This window comes from Capricornis sumatraensis, chromosome 6, assembly GCF_032405125.1.
Source record: "Capricornis sumatraensis isolate serow.1 chromosome 6, serow.2, whole genome shotgun sequence".
Taxonomy (NCBI): domain Eukaryota; kingdom Metazoa; phylum Chordata; class Mammalia; order Artiodactyla; family Bovidae; genus Capricornis; species Capricornis sumatraensis.
The window spans coordinates 68035697-68054622 of NC_091074.1; the positions used below are offsets into that span (position 1 = coordinate 68035697).

Genomic DNA, 18926 nt, shown 5'->3' on the forward strand with positions numbered 1-18926 from the left:
GGCCCGGGGGGCCTGGAGGAGACCGGGCAGGCCTCAAAGTGAGGGGACGCCCGGAACCTCGCCGGCCTGGGAGGCCCTTCCGCGGCGCCCCCTGGGTGGGTGTGAGACCTGGGAGGCCCCCGGGCGGCCGGGCAGGGGTGGGGGTGCGGAGGGGCGGGTTGGGGGAGACAGCAGGCGCCGGAGGGTGGGGCCGGGCGGGGGAGAAGGAGGGGCCGCGGGGAGGGGGCGGGGAAGGCGCGGGGCGGGGGCGGGCGGCTCGCCCGGGGAGTCGCACTCGGCTGCCGCCGGCGCAGCGAGCGGAGACGGCCGGGCCGCGGCGACCTGACCCGGACGAGCGGCGCGCCCGGGGGCCCAGGCAGGGGGCGGGAGGAAGCGCGGGGCTGCGCCGGCCGCCCGGGCCCAGGAGAAGCGGAGCGGAGAGGAGCTGGGACACGGGCGGGGCCGCCGCAGCTCCGGATGGGACCAGCGCCCTGGGCCCGTTAGTCCAAGCAGGAGCTTCGGGAGAAGCCTTCTCAGGGAGATTCACCCCTGCCTTCCCTCCCCTCCGGCCCAGGCCTCGCTTCGCTCCCCGCCGCCCATGGTCCCAGTCCTTCCGCCGCGCCAGCCCCCTCCCACCTCATCCCCCTGGTCCTCCTTTCCGCAGCTCTCTGCCCTCCTGGCCCCTTCGGCTGTGAGGTGCCCCCCAGGCCTTCTCTTTGTACCAGCCTGCCCCCCACCCCCACCCCATCCCAGTCTCGGATCCCCTTTTCCTTCTCAGCTTCAGATTCATCAGCCGACTTCACCCCCCACTGTCCACATCCCAGTCACAGGCCCCCTCGGTCCTTCCGTCCTCCTGCCACCCTACCCTTAGTCCTCCTCAGTCCCTGCCCTGGGCTGCTGGACCCAGTCCTCACCCGTTCTCTGGGGCTCCCTTTCTCCCTCCTCTTCCTCGCCCGTCCCTGCCCCTCTCCTGTGTCCCGGCCCTCCTGGCTCATCATCACTTCTCTTCTGGCGGTCTTCCCCTGGTTCCAGGCTGGGTGGTGCTGGTGTCTCCCCCGTAGGCCCGCCTGGCCCTGGGTTTTGGGGGCAGTGGGGCCGCCGCTTTCTCCCCATGGCACTGCCATCTCTCCTGCTGGTGGTGGCAGCCCTGGCAGGTGGGGTGCGTCCTCCCGGGGCGCGCAATCTGACGCTGGCGGTGGTGCTGCCCGAACACAACCTGAGCTATGCCTGGGCATGGCCACGGGTGGGTCCTGCTGTGGCCCTTGCCGTGGAGGCGCTGGGCCGGGCGCTGCCCGTGGACCTCCGCTTCGTCAGCTCTGAGCTGGACGGCGCCTGCTCTGAGTACCTGGCCCCTCTGCGCGCTGTGGATCTCAAGTTGTACCATGACCCCGACCTTCTGTTGGGCCCGGGCTGCGTGTACCCCGCTGCCTCTGTGGCTCGCTTTGCCTCACACTGGCGCCTTCCCTTGCTGACCGCGGGTGCTGTGGCCTCTGGTTTTTCGGCTAAGAGTGAGCATTACCGAACCCTGGTGCGCACTGGCCCCTCTGCTCCCAAGCTGGGTGAGTTTGTAGTGACGCTCCACGGGCACTTCAATTGGACTGCCCGTGCTGCCTTGCTGTATCTGGATGCTCGCACAGATGACCGGCCTCACTACTTCACCATCGAGGGCGTCTTTGAGGCCCTGCAGGGCATCAACCTCAGTGTACAGCATCAGGTGTATGCCCGTGAGCCGGGGGGCCCTGAGCAGGCCACCCACTTCATCCGGGCCAACGGGCGCAGTGAGTGTGGCCCGGGCTGTGTTAGGGCTAGGGGAGGAGGGTCGCGGTGTCCCTGGGGCTGGGCACTGGGAGGCTGTAGATGTAGATGGGTGTTGAGGAGCTGATGGTGGTGGTTGGGATCAAGAAGCAGAGGTGGATGGAGCCCCTGGGAGAGGCCCAAGGCATTGTATTGGGGCGGGGGGCGGGGGGCGCTGCTGGTGGCCGTTCACAGGTAGATGTGAACAAGGAATGAGATAGCATGGAGGGTGAAGCTTGGGTCAGGGAGAGTGTGGGGTTGGGGGACATTGGATCTGGAGAGCAATGTGAGTGCCCTGGAGTAGTGAATGTAGTTGATGGTCACTCCAAAATGTGTGCCTGTCTGTGAGCAGAGACTTCTCAGACTGGGCTGCCAAGACCCCTTGGAGGCATAAGAAGAGTGAGGACTCTGTTAATGGGCTTTGAGGTACAGCAGATTTGGTGGGGAAAGACAGGTAAAGCTCACACGGAGAGAAATTCTGAGCAATCAGTGCTTTTGAGCCTAGGGAGAGGCAGGGCAGAGTGGGGGAGTGAGGAGGTCTGGGTGGGAGCAGAAGGCAGGGCTCTGGGAAGGGGAGGGGCTCGAGGGATAGCTCCCTTCCTTTGGAGTCTGGAGTCAGGCTCTGACTTCTGCCAGATGGTCCTTATAGCCCCAGGGTACTTATGACATAGACTCCCAAGGGGAGGGATGGGGGACATCTGGTGGGTGGTTGATAGGTTAGGGCCTCTATTCCTTGCTAAGCATGGAAATGCAGACGGTCAGAAAGCGGGCTGTTCAGGGTCCTGGCCCCTCTCTCAGGGGCCCCTCTGTCATGTACCTGCCCCAGTTGTGTACATCTGTGGCCCTCTGGAGATGCTGCATGAGATCCTGCTGCAGGCCCAGAGGGAGAACCTGACCAACGGGGATTACGTCTTCTTTTACCTGGATGTCTTTGGGGAGAGCCTCCGTGCGGGCCCCACACGCTCCATGGGCCAGCCCTGGCAGGATAATCGCACCCGGGAACAGGCCCAGGCCCTCAGAGAAGCATTTCAGGTATCATCTGAATCAATCTTGAAAGAAGGGGGAGAGGAACTTTTGGGGGATTCTCTTTCTCTCACAAGACCCCACAGAAGCCCCAGCAATAGGGCGAGAATTGTAAACTATAGAGGTGAAATGGACAAAGGATTTTCTAGCCTAGTCTCACCTTTGTGGCTCTTTCTCAGTGATTCTGCCAAGGCCACCTCTTAAGATCCTGGAATGGCTGGCTTTCCTAAGAACCAATGGCAGATATGCCGTCAGGGAGAAAAGTCCAGGAGAAGATTTAGTCCCAGCCCCTGGGAGGGCTTCCACCCTTTCTGAAGAGGTGAGGCATGATTGCAGTACAGTTAGATGTAATTATGAGATAGGATGTGATTATGGGTCCTGGAAGAGATGCTAAGAACGTGAGTGGTTCAGAGGAGAGAGTCACTGTGGGCTGGGTTTAGGGAATGCTTTTATAAAGGAGGCAAGACTCTATTGTGACTTTAAAGACAGATGTTTTCCTAGTCAGAGTGGGAAAGAGGATCCAGGCAGCTAAGAGAAAAAGACAGGAATGGACCTGTTTGGGGGTCCAAGGCAAACTGACCTGACAAGAAAGAGTGGTTCACTTGGGGCAGATTATAAGAAATAATGTTGCAGGGGTAGCCTCAGCTTAAGAAGAGCCCTGAATCTAAGACTGAGGTGCTTGGACTTGAGTGGCCGGGTTTTCGAGGTTTGTTTGTTTGTTGTGATGAGAAGTATACTGACAGAATTCAGGTTGGATTGGAAGAGGAGAAGACTGGAGGCAGTGAGGCCACCTGTATGTAATAGGCTAGAATGAGGCCTAGAGCTATGGGCTTGAACTGTGGTAATGATGCGTGTGTGTTCATTTGTGTCTGCTGACCGTTTGTAACCCCATGCACCGCAGCCCACCAGGTTCCTCTGTCCACAGGGTTTTCCAGGCAAGAATACTGGAGTGAGTTGCCATTTCCTTCTCCAGGGGGTGGTGATGATAGCAGGAATGAAAAGAAATGGATGTGAGAATCAACTTGTAGGGAGAAGTGACAGGACTCTGTTCACTTCTCTGCTCAAAACTTTGAATGACTGATTTCCTACTGAATGAAGTCCTGACTCCTTATCATGACTTGTAAGATTTTCTACAGTCTGTTCTCAACCCACTTTTAAAATCTTACTTTCCAGTACTGCTGAGTACGTCAGCGGCTAGACCTCTCTCAAATCCGCGACCAAACGCTGCCCCCATCTTTACGCTCTCTGCTCCTGTTCACAGTGCTCTTCCTCCCTTCACCCCAAATCTCTGCCTCTTAAAAGCATACCCATGAATTGCTCCCCTCTTCTCCCACCAGTCTTTCACTGATTTGTGTGCATAAGTTTTTTTTTTTTTTTTTAACATATTTGGCATATCCCTCCTTTTCCCAAAAGGATTTGAGGTGGCATATGGGATAACCTTAAGGTCCTTTCAACCCTTAGACTGTTTGACTCTAAGTAGGTATGTATAAGTGCTGGACTTGTTTGGCCACCTTCTTCAGTAAGTGAGGTTTTACATGACTTTTTTTTTTTAATTGGAGGATGGTTGCTTATGAGATTTGTGTTGGTTTCTGCCATATATCAATAGGAATCAGCCACAGGCATACACATGTGCCCTCCCTCCTGAGAACCCCTCCCATCTCCCTCCTCAGCTCATCCCTCTAGGTTGTCACTGAGCACTGGGTTGAGCTCCCTGTGGCTGTGGCTGTGATTTTGTATTTGGTTGTGTCTGACCGTGAATGACATATCTGTTTGCACTCCTGAGTATGAGTCTGTGACTGTCACATGTGAACCCAGGCAGTGACAGGACAGGTTTTATTGATGCTGTAACTTTTGCCTAAAACGACCTTCTCACCTATTGTCTGTCTGAATAAGGCATTCTTTAGGACTCAGATCAGTTATCTTCCCTTCTAGAAACAATCCCTGAATCCTCAGGCTGGACTGAATTTCCCACTCTTTGCCTAACTTTGTCTTCTCTGGAACTTACTATTCAGTCAATGTTTGAGTCACTTGAAGGCTGACTCGTTCTATTCGAGTTTATTGAGCACATGTTACGTCCCAGTCGCTGGGCTAGGTACTAGCATACAGCAGAGAACATGACAGATATAGTCCCTGCCTTTTTGGAGTCCACACTCAGTAGAGTAGACCAACATAAACAAATAAGCAATAATACTAGCATAGAACAAATTGTGATGTGGTATGGTACTTAAAAAAAAAAAAAAAAGAATGGAGTGGTTTGAGAAGAGAGTAACAAGAGAATTGTGCTTTAGCTACCGTGGTCAAGGAAGGTCTCCCTGACCCTCCCATATGGGAAGACTCCACAGCCTTCTGGGCCACATTTTCTTTGTTGAGGGAACACTTCTCTCTCTTGTGGGAGAATTCCTATCAGCCAAGCGGCCCCAGCACTTAGGATAGGGGAGGAGGGATATAGTCCACTAACAATTAGTTACAGACAATTGATCTTTGGCTATTGTGGGAAGTGGGGACACCCACCCCTCCATGCAGTCAAAAATCTGAGCGTCACTTTACAGTCGGGCCTCCCCATCAGAAGTTCCTCATCTGTGGATTCAGCCGACCATGTCATACAGTACCGTGGTCTGTGTTTACTGGGAAAAAAAGCCTCATTATCAGTGGATCCATGCAGTTCATACCCATGTTGCTCAAGGGCTGACTATAAATTAATGCTCAGCTTTCCCACTCACTGTAGGCATTATTCAGACAGAAAAGCAAAGAGGGGTGTTTTGCTACAGTATAAGAGAAGGGGCAGTCAAGAACATGCCAACGGGAAAATCAAGGTGGTGAGGTGGGGAGAGAGGGTGATGGGGTATCCTCTGACAAAGCTCTTCTTAGCCTTTTCTGATCCTGAAGCCGGGCAGGGGGTTAGGGAGGTTATGTGGTCAGTTTCAGACAAAGATGGAAGAGCAGAGAGGCCACGGCCCAGACATACCTGGCCCACTGTGGTCCCGGACTGGACTAACCTGGAGAAGGCGGCAGCAGAGGCAAGGAGCCCCGATACAGATATCCACGGCTTTCTAGGCAGGGGTCGTGCACAAGGAAAGGGTCCCAGCTCATGCTGGATACTAGCTAGAGTTGGGGAGAAGACCCTAAAATTAAGTATGTTGCTATGATTTTTAAACCTCATTAAACCTAGAGGGCAGGAATCATGCCTACCTGTGTAGTCCATGTGCCCAGCACATGTTTACTGAGTTGAATCAAGGTGTGTGTTAGGAAGAGAGGGACAGTCAGGAATTCTAGAGAGGAGTAGAGCTGGCAGATAGTATAAACTGAGATGATCAGCCAGGAGAGGGAAAAATAAGTAGGTACGGTGGAGCTAAACAAATGGCTTAGCTCTAAGGACCCAGAGCCTCTGTCTGGACATTTTAGAACATTGGACAGACTGGCCCAGAAACCCAGGCAGAAGCAACCACCTAGGTGACCAGCATGAGACTGGGTTACAGAGGGGGGACTCCAATGTCAAGAATGGAAGTTAGCAGTAAAGCAAGGGCTGTGTGGGGCAGCATCTCTTCTGGAGACCACCATTCTGTCCATTGATCAGGGTTAGGTGTGGGTGGGCCCGCAGGCTGAGCCAGGTGTCTGCTGCCCTTCCACATTTCCTGGGTGCCCTTCTAGCTTCCATCACTGCTGCACTCATTTTTGGCAGCCTTTGCTTTTTTTTCCCACCTGGGGTCCCCTATGAAATGGGACACAGAGACCTACCTTTACCTTCTCTCTAGCCCCTGACCAAGAACAGCAATTCTTTGGAGGTTCTTCTGCTTCTCTCTCTCTTTTTTAGTAGCTAGTAACCACAGCAGAAGAGTCTAGCATAGCAGTTTTCAATGTGTGGTCTTGGGATCCTGGGGGCCCCTGGAATCCTTTTATGGGGACCATGAGGTCAAAACTATTTTAAAAATACTGAGATGTTATTTGCCTCTGTCACTCTCATTCTTCCATGATTGTACAGTGGAGTTTTCCAGAGGCTACGTGATGTGAGATGATGTCATCACTCTGGCAGCTATAGAAGGTGTGCTTGTGTATTCTTGTGCTTTAAAACTTTGTCAGTTTTTATTTCTCCTATGGTAAATATTGATAGATGTAATCCAAATTACGGACGCCTTGGGGTCCTCCGTAATTTCTAGTAGTAAAGGGTTGTGAGACCAAAAACATTTGAGAACTGCCGGTCTAGCAAACGAATAAACCTAGGGAGTTACTTTTTAAAAAGCACTGGAAATCTATTATTGACATTTGTATTGAACTATAAATTGTGTGAAGCCTGATCTTTTCAAGTTTTTTTTGTAATATTTAAAACATTTTATTTACTTATTTATTTTTGGCTGTGCTGAGTCTTCATTGCTGCGTGTGGGCTTTCTCTAGTTGTGGGGAGTCGGGGCTACTGTTGGTGCAGTGTGCGGGCTTCTCGTTGCAATGGTTTCTCTTGCTGTGGAGCACGGGCTCTAGAGTGTCGGCTCTGCAGTTGTGGCGCGTGGACTCAGTTGCTCTGTGGCATGTGGGATCTTCTCGAGCAGGGCTCAAATCTGTATCTTTTGCATTGGCAGGTGGATTCTTAACAACTGGACCACCAGGGAAGTCTCTCAAGTCTTTTAACTAACTTTTTACATTGTCAACCATATCCTACCTTTCTGTTTTTATTTTATCCATTGAACAAGAGTTCCTGAATGAACCCTTCCAGCCCTACCCTCAGTCTCCCTCTCCTTTTAAATTCTGCCTGACAGTGGGAGAGTATTAGCAATGTGTGGTCAAGCATCCACATACTCCAGTAAGAATAATTACCTCAGTAGGCAAACTCTAGTCTATATATTGAATGTGTGTTATAAACTGACTTCACTATGTCATACCTGGAGTGAATTGATCTAGACTAGATCATAAGTAATATATCTAGTATCTCTATGGTACTTTAGGGATTAAAGACACGGATATACACAATTGCTAGAAATGACTAGTTTTAATCTATCATTTCACAAAATATATTGATCTAAAGTCTTTCCCCAAAGTTGCCATGCCAGTTTTCTGACCAAAGCAGAGAGGCTAGTGACTGTGGAGGCCTGAGGTACAGGCAGAGGCCAGGAAGGGGGAAGTGTGTGAGGGCGGTGGGAGCCAAACAGGCACCCCCGTAGAAGATGGAGAAGTGCTGACGGTGGCCAGGGAGCAGTGTGCACAGCTGAGACCACATGTGTCACTGGCTTACCTGTGAGGCGTGGGTGGGCATGGGACTGTGTGCTTTCCTTGTGACTCATGACTTGTGGGACTAGGCTGGAATGCAGGGCAGTACTGCATATAGTGGGTGTTCTACACACGTTAAAGGAATGGGCTCGTGGCTTTTTACAGATGGAATCACTGTCTCAAGGTATTTCCCCCAGTTGTCATAGGACCTCACTGGGTGGGAGCACTGGGCTAGCATTGTGCTGATAGCATTAGCAGTATTAACACCAGGGAGAGGAGCTGTTGCTCAGGGTTGTCCTTGCCGATAACAGGTGCCCAGAAAGGAAGGGACCGAGGGGCTATGAGGAATAGTAGGGGCTTCAGGAAGATGAAGAGCCCATTTGGGGGATGGAGTTGACTTTATCTGTTTCTTAGTCTCCACATTCCCGGAACCATCCATAGACAGATGGTTCTATCTATCTTGTGTGAAGGAGTGCCACCCCTTCTCCCAGGTGTATTAAACACACACACACAACACACATAGTGTTTAGTATCCTCTCAGCCTTCAGGGTCACTCATGTACATTTTATATCATGTGTATTTCACCACGTTTCTCTCTCCTGGTTCCTCTCTTCACCTAATTCCTATCTTGAATCCTTTTCACTTTCCCATGTGCTGTGGGTCCAGACGGTATTGGTCATCACATATCGAGAACCCCCGAATCCTGAGTACCAGGAATTCCAGAATCGTCTTCTGATTAGAGCACGGGAGGATTTTGGTGTGGAGCTGGCCCCTTCCTTGGTAAGTAGATCTCTCTCTCCCTGAGAGTCAGACCAGGCTTTGAGGAAAGGCTCTTCTCCCTAACTCAGAATACAGCCTTGGCCACAGAGCCAGCCCTACTGTGGGGGCTGACGGCTTCCATCTGGGTTTTTCCCTTCTGCCCTAGTGAGGCAGGGATGGCCCCTTAGCTATGGGAGGAGGGAAGAAAGCAAACCAGGAGGAGGAGAAGAAGGAGACCTCAGAGATGGGAGGGGGGCTGGAGAAGGGGCCTGGCGGGACCTTTGGAGAGCACTGCTGAAGTTACCACCCCCAGATGAACCTCATTGCTGGCTGCTTCTACGATGGGATCCTTCTGTACGCCGAAGTCCTGAACGAGACCATACAGGAGGGAGGCACCCGGGAAGACGGACTTCGAATTGTCGAGAAGATGCAAGGACGAAGATACCGTGGTAATGGAGAGGGTCAGATGAGGGCCAGAGCGCTGCTGCCAGGCTCAGGGGTGGAGTGGGCAGAGGCAAACACAGACACCAGGGGCAGGAGAGAAAGTCAGCTGGGGCCAGAGCACCCGACTGAGGTGGACACAGGCTAAGGACGGGGGCAGGGACAGACCGCCAGGTAACTAGAGGGCTTGGGAAGATAGGAGAGCGACCAAGGGCAGATCTCCAAGTAAGGGGTGCTCCTTTCCGTCTTAGGTGTGACTGGACTGGTCGTTATGGACAAGAACAATGACCGGGAGACCGATTTTGTCCTGTGGGCCATGGGAGACCTGGTTTCCGGGGACTTTCAGGTGATGGGGGAGGAGGCAGGGAAGAGAGTGCGGGTGGGGCCCACAAACCCAGCTTTTAGGGTTCTTATGGGGGCAGAACCAAAGGCACTGGAGGCAGGGCCTTACTTTCTCTCCTGGAGCTGCATGATGGTGGTGGGGGGAGCGGCAGGTTGGGGAGAAAAGCAGCCAAGTAGCTGGGTATGGGGCGAGGAGGCTGGTGGGAGCAGGCCTGTGGGCCCCGTTCTCTCCATCCTCACAGCCTGCAGCCCACTACTCGGGAGCCGAGAAGCAGATTTGGTGGACAGGACGGCCCATCCCCTGGGTGAAGGGGGCCCCTCCCCTGGACAATCCCCCCTGTGCCTTTGACCTGGACGACCCATCCTGTGATAAAAGTGGGTGTGTGCAGGGACTGGGAGCAGCCCTTCCTCCCTTTGCTTTCCTTCCTCTTATTTCCTCCTCATGCCCCCCTGCCCCCAACTCTTAGCTCTGCTTCACCTCGTCTGCTCTACCCCCTCCCTCCTCTCTACCTTGAGATGGGTCTGCTCCCTGCACCTAAGAGCATCGCCCCCTTCTGGCTCCCAAGGCCACACACAGTCTTTCTCAGGGCCCCCCTCTCCCCTTCAGCTCCACTCTCAACTCTGGCAATTGTGGCGCTGGGCACAGGAATCACCTTCATCATGTTCGGTGTTTCCAGCTTCCTCATTTTCCGGTGAGTTCTGAGATTCCGCTGACAGGCTCCCTTAGCTGTAACTCCACTGTCTCTAGCCTTTCTTGTCAGTTGTCTTTTATTTAGCCTTGGACTTGTTTCCCCTCCCCGACTTTGGCTCTAGACTGGGTACACTAGTCTAGAATTAGTGATTTTGAGTGGGGTCTTCTATGGGCAAAGGTGAACTTTCCATGGATGCAGTGGTAGAGAGCCCCCCTGCCAGTGCAGGAGATGTAAGCAATGTGGGTTTGATGCCCTGGAGGAGGTGTGGCTGCCCACTCCACTGTTCTTGCCTTGAGAATTCCATGGACAGAGGAGCCTGGTGGGCTGTAGTCCATAGGGTTGCAAAGAGTCGGGCAGCATTTTAAGAAGGTACTTTATCTTCAGCCTCTGTGTTTTTACATAAGCACAGGGCTTGTGTCTGACCCACAGAGAGTGCTTCACTCTCTCTCTGTCCTGTCTCTTGGTGTGACAACTGCAGCCTCAAGAGCTGCCGGGAAGCCCCCGCCACCCCACAGCTGGCCTCTGGGGTGGTAGGATCAGGCTTGCCAGTCAGCTGAGGGGTGCAGTCCTTACAGAAAACTGATGCTGGAGAAGGAGCTGGCCAGCATGTTGTGGCGCATCCGCTGGGAAGAGCTGCAGTTCGGCAATTCAGAGCGATGCCACAAGGGTGCAGGCAGTCGCCTCACACTGTCGTTGGTGAGCCCTCCTCTCAGCTGTTCCTCCGCTTTCCTCTGAGTGCCTGTCTTTTCGTACCCTGGACCTTTCCCAGCACATCAGCCTGTAATGATAGCACCTGCACCACCACCACCATCTAATGTTCCTTTCATCCTTCCGCCTCCATGTTGCCCTTGGCCCCAGCGGGGATCCAGTTACGGCTCGCTCATGACAGCCCATGGGAAATACCAGATCTTTGCCAACACCGGTCACTTCAAGGTGAACAGTCATCTGCTTATTCTGGTCCCCACCATTTCATCCTGTCTCATCCTCATCTTTCACCTCTTCCGTGACCCTCTGCCCCTCGTCAGCCTCCTCTCTCTGTCCAGCTGAGCTCCTGGCTGCTCCCATAGTTCTCTAGTCTTTCCCAGCACCCAGAGGCTCCTTCAGAAATTAATGTTCCTCTTCCCCTTTCACTCCCACTCTCAGGGAAATGTTGTGGCCATCAAACATGTGAATAAGAAGCGCATCGAGCTGACCCGGCAGGTTCTGTTTGAACTCAAACATGTAAGTCATGGTGTATGGGTTGAGGGCCCAGGATAAACTCCGATGTGGAAGGGGAAGGAGAGGACTAGGGAATAGTAATACTGGCTGGGAGGGCAAGTGGGTCATTTTTAAATGACTTTGAGTTGTGAGTACAATTAAGAGAAAGGTCCTCTTCTTTAGTGGTAGATTTCTGTATCTAATTTTTAGCTCTCTTAATTCTCTTTTCTTCCTTTTTTTTTTTTCTTTTGACTAGATGAGAGATGTTCAGTTTAACCATCTCACTCGTTTCATTGGCGCCTGCATAGACCCTCCCAACATTTGCATTGTCACCGAGTATTGTCCTCGGGGGAGTTTACAGGTATGGGATCTAGGTGGGGATTATGGGGGCAAGGGAGATAGACCCCAAATTACATCAACTGTGTGGGTGACAGTGGGGCTAGGATAGTCACATCATCTATTCCATGTCACTTACCAGGATATTCTGGAAAATGACAGCATCAACCTGGACTGGATGTTTCGTTATTCACTCATTAATGACCTTGTTAAGGTGAGTCTTCCCTGCTCCTTGAGTTCATCCACTTTAATAATGCCTCCTTTTTTCTGTCTTTGCTTCGGATTTCTCTTCCTGGTCTTCTAAAAATTCCATTCTCTCCACTTCCCCTTATTCTGAAGATTGAGTAATAATGGGTAAACAAGGGCTCTGGGGCTTTTGATTGGGAGGAATGAGTTTTATTTGCCACAGAGAGTCTTCGTAGAAAATTTTTATTTTCCTACACTAGACACCTCAAATCTCTCTCCATCATCCTTTTATTTTTTTTAACCTCCAAGAGTTTATATTAAAATCTCTTAGCAGGGAAAAATAAATGGGGTCTCCAAACATACTTATCTTCTGGGTTTTTTACCCTCATTTTTCTCTGTCATTTACTTTCTAGCCAATATTTGGCATATCTGCTCTTTTGTTCAGAAAAACTGAAATTCAAAAAGAACATTTTACTAAGTAAATGTAAAGTTTACATTTACATAAAAAGGTAAGTTTTACTTACTTCTCTAAATAAAACTGAGAAGCCAAGGAAAACTATGCTGATCATTTGGTATCTTCTAAGATACTGCTGCTGCTGCTAAGTCGCTTCAGTGGTGTCTGACTCTGGGCGACCCCATAGACTGCAGCCCACCAGGCTCCCCCGTCCCTGGGATTCTCCAGGCAAGAACACTGGAGTGGGTTGCCATTTCCTTCTCCTATGTATGAAAGTGAAAGGTGAAAGTAAATTCACTCAGTCGTGTCCGACTCTTAGTGACCCAATGGACTGCAGCCCACCAGGCTCCTCCGCCCATGGGATTTTCCACTGCAAGAGTACTGCAGTGGGGTGCCATCGCCTTCTCCATTCTAAGATACTAGGCTTCAGCTATTTTCAAGCGACCCAGAGGTCCATGGATTTGTGGAGGTATAAAGTTGCATCTCGCACAGGTGTTTAGAAGCAAGTCCCTGGGTCAGTGAGCTAGCCTAGTGGATCACCTGTACCACACCTGAAGCTGGCTTTGGTTATTCTGTTTAGTTCTAATGAAGTTATTTTAAAAATTTTGTGTGTAATGTAAAGTTTGCCATCAAATGAGAGAGAAATTATTAGGTAACGTTGATGTGGTGCTCAGCTGGAGGTGTGATGATAAATTATAAGAAAAACATGACTCTTAAGAGAACAATGATTTGATAGAAAGGTGACTTGTAACAAATCCAGAAGTCTAATCATATCTATATTCACAAATTTGGAGATTTCCCAAGGTTTGTTGATGTCAAGATGAAACAAATAAGAAGAGTTCACAGAGAGTAGAGTTTTGAATTGTTTAGGCCCAGAGCTAAACATTTAGAGGAGTTTTGGTTAGCACTGTATCCTTTTTCTATTCCACCTGAACTGACTTCCCAGTGGAAGCATCACTCTATCCTCTTATTAGGACCTGCCTTAGAGTCCTTCACAGGCAAAGGTTCTCTCCTGTCTGGCCCTGTGGGGTCAGAAGTTTCAGGCTTCTGGACTGACTTGGCAGCTACCTCCTACCTTGGTCCACTTTCCAGGGTTTTTTAAAAGAATGTCATTTATTTTTGGTTGTGCTAGGTCTTCGTCGCTGCATGGTCTTTCTCTAGTTGCCGTAAGCAGGGGCTACTCTTTATTGCAGTGCATGGGCTTCTCACTGCAGTAGCTTCTCTTGTTGTAGGGCCCAGGCTCTGGGTGCTCAGGTTTCAGTAGTTGTGGTTCACAGGCTTAGTTGCTCTGGGTCATGTGGGATCTTCCTGTACCAGGGATTGAACCTGTGTCCCCTGCATTGGCAGGCAGATTCCCATCCACTATGCCACCAGGGAAGTCCTAGGTTTTCCTAATTTACCATCCTCTCCACTTTCTCTCTGGTCCACATTCCCTCTAGTAGATCACTTTTCTTCTCCATCTTGACCTGCCTGCCTGTTTACGATTATATGTTAAAGTTTCCAACTGGCTTATCTTCCTTGGTGCGTCTAGGTAGTCTTAATACCTGGATCTCAAAGCACGCCTTCCTGAGCAGTGGCCAAGCATTTGAGGCCATCATGGGTATAGTATTCTTGGAGTTCACCCTCATGGTTCTGTTCCCTTTATTACTCGGAAGACAGACTGCCCTTCCCAGGGTAATAACTGATAGCTCCCCTTGTCCCTTTACTTATGCATGTCTCCTGGCCCTGGTGCTTAGGTGCTGATATACTGCTTAAGATACCAGGAAGAGATGGTGGTGGTTTAGTTGCTAAGTTGTGTCGGACTCTTGCAACCCTATGGACTATAGCCTGCCAGGCTGTCAGTGGGATTTCCCAGGCAAGAATACAGGAGTGAGTTGCCATGCCCTCCTCCAGGGGATCTTCCCAACTCAGGGATCAAACCCAGGTCTCCTGCATTGTAGGCAAATTCTTTACCATCTGAGCCACCAGGGAAGCCCATGGAAGAGATGACTCTCCTATTTTTGCCTGCTTCTTTGAGTGGAAACTGTACAAAGGATGCCTTCCAAAATTAGCATATTGTTTTTATGGCCCTGAGATCTTTAGACAGCTAGCTAATGCCCATCTCATGGAGAGGGGGTATCCTAAGCCAGATATGACCCAATCCTATGACTTGATCTGTATCCTGCAGGGCATGGCCTTTCTCCATAACAGCATTATTGCATCCCATGGGAGTCTCAAGTCCTCCAACTGTGTGGTGGATAGTCGTTTCGTGCTCAAAATCACAGACTATGGCCTGGCCAGCTTCCGATCAACCGCTGAACCTGATGACAGCCATGCCCTCTATGCCAGTGAGGCCTTTCCCCACAACCCACTTCTACATTGCCCTCCCCTGGTCCTGATCATTTCCACTTAGGGAGGGTGGGAGAGGGAGATGGAGTGGCAGTACTGTGGCGAGCATTATGCGAATGACCCCAGGTGGGCTTGGGGATTCCATCTGTGAGGACCTGGTTCCCTCTTTTCAGAGAAGCTGTGGACTGCCCCAGAACTGCTCAGTGGGAACCCCCTGCCGACCACAGGCATGCAGAAGGCTGATGTCTATAGCTTTGGGATCATCTTACAGGAGATAGCACTTCGCAGTGGGCCTTTCTACTTGGAGGGCCTGGATCTCAGCCCCAAAGGTAAGAGTCAATCTACTACCCAGCGCTTCCCCTACCTGGAGGACCTTTTCTTCAACCAAGCCTTTGTCACCCTCAGAGATTGTCCAGAAGGTCCGGAATGGTCAGCGGCCTTATTTCCGGCCAAGTATTGACCGGACCCAACTGAATGAAGAGCTAGTTTTGCTGATGGAGCGATGTTGGGCCCAGGACCCAGCTGAACGACCAGACTTTGGACAGATTAAGGGCTTCATTCGCCGCTTTAACAAGTGAGAGGGCATGATGGGGCAGGGGTTCCCCAGGGATAGAGGCCCCATCAGCCTTAGTGGTTGAGGTGGGGCTGGTGGGGCCAAGAGGGTAGGTGGGCTGGGTAGAAAGCCCCGGGAGTCTTGACCATCTTGGAGCAGGTACCATATCATGGCCTCCTTCCAGGGAAGGTGGCACCAGTATATTGGACAACCTCCTGTTGCGCATGGAGCAGTATGCCAACAACCTGGAGAAGCTGGTGGAGGAGCGCACACAGGCCTACCTGGAGGAGAAACGCAAGGCTGAGGCTCTGCTCTACCAAATTCTACCCCAGTGAGACTTCTGACCCCTTCCTGAATTTTCCTTTGGTATCTGCTCTGTCGCTTTCTACCTCATCCAGCTCCTGACAGCTCTCTTCCCAACCCTCAGAACCCTGCTTTGTCACGTCTTGCTACCATGAACCCATTCTGGCTCTAGACCATGTTTTTCATTCTGTCTCCAAATGAGCTGTGCTGCCTTCTTCCTGGCCTCCTATCCCTTCTTCTTAGGATGCTGCTCTATCAGAGCTTCACTCCAGTGAGTGTAGGTAGAACAGTCCCATCTTAGGACATTTGGTCTGCAGCCCCAGGGATCCTCTTCCAACCCTCACCACGTGTCCACCCTATCTTGTCCTGGACTGTCATGATTTCCCAGCCACCTTCCTTCTCCTCCCCCAGGCTCAGCTTTCATGTTAGAACCCATCTTTGCTCCAGCCATACACTCTTTTCCTCTCCCTTTGCCCCCTTCTCTGAGTCTGGCTTGGTCTGTACCCTTGCCTCCTAGTTCAGTGGCAGAGCAGTTAAAACGGGGAGAGACTGTACAGGCTGAGGCCTTTGACAGCGTTACCATTTACTTCAGTGACATCGTTGGCTTCACAGCTTTGTCGGCAGAGAGCACCCCCATGCAGGTGAGAGACAGGTTAGGGGCCAGGGACGGGGTGGGGACCTAGGGAAGCTTAACTGGGGCATAGAGATCCTTGATAACAGGAAAGACTAGCTTGTTCTGGAGTTTCCATATCTTGCCACGGCTCGTGTGTTAAGAATTCTTAGAAAGTCAGGCACAAGTTTTAAGGCCTCTACTTTCCCATCCCTTTTAGGTGGTGACACTTCTTAACGATCTGTATACATGCTTTGATGCCATAATTGACAACTTTGACGTCTACAAGGTGAGAGCTGGGGCTGCCCTTCCACTGACACTCCTTTAAAAACCAGTCTCCCCGAACCACACGTGCCTCACCTGCCCTGTGGTTAGTTTTCCTGCTTGAGTCTCCAGCATTCTAGTGCTGGAGTGTCCCTTACAGACAACTGAGGCTCTGGCACTGTAGTTGTACATCCCAGTCTAAACTCTTGTGAATCCTTGTGGCTTCCCTAGTCAGAACCATCACAAGATCTAGTCTGCCACTTTTTGCCTGAGGGTATGGTCAGAGTCTAGCCATCTTTTCTCTTTATCCCCTCCAGACATGGAGGAAGCATACCGGATGTGGGTATAGAATGATATACTGGGATGAAGGACAAGCTCTGTAGTGAAAGCTTTTTGTTGAAGTCATTGAGTCATTTAGGGTAGGCTTTATGGTGCTTTGGAGTAAAAAACAATCTGACTTTGTAGCTAACTGTGTGGCCTTGGGCAAGTAAGAGAAGCTCCTTGAGCCTCAGATGTTTTATCTGTATGATGGGAATAATAGACTTATTGGGAATAAGTGCCTAACATTGTGTAGATAATAAATACCCACTCTTGTCCCTTCCCTTTGGATTCACTCAGCCATCTCTTATTTACTATAACGAAGAATTCCCATAAACCCTTTATTCAGATTTACCAATTGTTTGTATTTCCCATTTGCTTTATTTTAAAAAAAAATCTATATATATGTATCCATATAATTATTTTCTGAACCTTGTGCAAGTAAGTGGCAGACACAGTGGCCCTTCGTTCCTAAATAAGTCTGTGTGTAGTTCCTAAAAACCAGGACCTTCTCTTACACAGCTTCAGTACAGTTAACAAAGCCAAGTGCCTGCTTTCTTTCCTTTGACACTTTGGGTTATGTAGGGCTCATTTCATTGGGCCTGCTTCTCCCAGATACTCAGGACCAGGGCACTTATTTGCCAGTCAATGTCTGGCTTCCTGGCTGCCAGGATGACTCATAGTGGTACTCAGCTTGTCTCCTCTTACTCTTCCCCATGCCCATTGATACAGATAGAGATGACCTTTTTATCCCCCTCTCAATCAGGTAGAGACGATTGGAGATGCCTACATGGTGGTATCTGGTCTCCCAGGGAGAAATGGTCAGCGTCATGCCCCAGAAATTGCTCGTATGGCCCTGGCGTTACTGGATGCAGTTTCTTCCTTCCGCATCCGCCACCGACCCCACGACCAACTGCGGCTACGCATAGGGGTCCACACAGGTAGGGCTGACTCTCCCTCCTGCTCTCGTATCCACTTTCCCCAGGCTCTTCCAACCTGTTTCTTCTCACAGGGCCCGTCTGTGCTGGGGTCGTTGGCCTGAAGATGCCCCGCTATTGTCTCTTTGGAGACACAGTGAACACTGCTTCTCGAATGGAGTCTAACGGTCAAGGTGAGACATCAATCCTCAGCCTCAGCCTCAGCCTCCCCGTGGGTTGGCTTTTCCTTCTTTTCAGAGTCTCTCCAAGTCTCTCAGTTGGATAGACCACAGTTCCTGATTGCCCTGTCCTTGGACATGCTTTGGTTCTAGTGCATGTGCCCTGGGAAGACTGAGACCCTCCTGAAGGATGGTGGTTGGGTAAAGGTCTCTCTGATACTGCAGTTCTTTGGTTGCCTTTTCTTTGATTCTTCTTTCCATCATCTCTCTTGTCCTGCCCCAGCCCTGAAGATTCATGTCTCCTCTACCACCAAGGATGCCCTGGATGAGCTCGGATGCTTCCAGCTAGAGCTTCGAGGGGACGTGGAGATGAAGGTGATGGCAGGCCACAGGAAGGGAGTCATGGAAAGGGAGGATCAATGTGACTGTGGAGGCTGTGGGGGAAGAGAGGGAGGTACGAGGAATAACAGGAGAATCTGAATTATCTCTGCTCTCCCAATTCCAGGGAAAAGGGAAGATGCGAACTTACTGGCTCCTAGGAGAGCGGAAAGGACCTGCTGGGCTCCTATAAACCCTACTTCTTCTCAAGCCAGACAATCCCCTGCTGCTGGTACCTGGGTGGGCAGTAGCCATCATCTCTCCACACATCAGAAGTGGACACTGTCACATGAGATGGAAACCAACATTCATAAAACCCCCACCTTATATGGAAACTTGCCCTTTGCAGCTCAGTCTTGTACATATACCTGTCCCTCTCTGGCCTGGTCCCCTTCCTCCCTACCTTCTGTAAATATCTGTATCTAAACCAGAATATTTTGGCCAAATATAAAACAAAGAAAAACAGTTATGGGTGACATAGTCTGTGTAAGGGGCGGCTTCAAGGAAAGGTTCTGGGGTATGGACACAGTAACTCACAGAATCACTGAATCAGCAGTCTCAGGATGAGAGAGAACACTTTTTATGTAAAACCCTGTCACCAAGTACAGACCAAATTCACTTCCTCCCCACCTCTCCAGTACAGAGAGGAGATTCCCTATTCCACATATACTTGCCTC

The 18926-nt window shown here is 50.9% G+C and overlaps 1 protein-coding gene across 3 annotated transcripts; it reads left to right on the forward strand.

Moving 5' to 3' along the window:
- Window positions 1-784: 784 nt before the first annotated feature.
- On the forward strand, window positions 785-18603 carry NPR2 (natriuretic peptide receptor 2). 3 transcript variants are annotated; one of them, XM_068974610.1, is made up of 22 exons: window positions 785-1757; window positions 2600-2805; window positions 8659-8772; window positions 9065-9200; window positions 9444-9538; window positions 9777-9909; window positions 10142-10226; window positions 10793-10922; window positions 11085-11159; window positions 11370-11447; window positions 11680-11784; window positions 11902-11973; window positions 14567-14726; window positions 14901-15056; window positions 15133-15301; window positions 15465-15611; window positions 16101-16224; window positions 16414-16482; window positions 17542-17716; window positions 17788-17886; window positions 18155-18246; window positions 18377-18603. In XM_068974610.1, the coding sequence occupies exons 1-22, from the start codon at window positions 1091-1093 to the stop codon at window positions 18440-18442; spliced, it is 3153 nt and encodes a 1050-aa protein (XP_068830711.1). In that variant the 5' UTR covers window positions 785-1090; the 3' UTR covers window positions 18443-18603. The 3 variants fall into 3 exon arrangements, with proteins under 3 accessions (XP_068830711.1, XP_068830710.1, XP_068830712.1); XM_068974609.1 differs by having other exon boundaries at window positions 10802-10922; XM_068974611.1 differs by lacking the exon at window positions 11085-11159 and having other exon boundaries at window positions 10802-10922.
- Window positions 18604-18926: the final 323 nt, after the last annotated feature.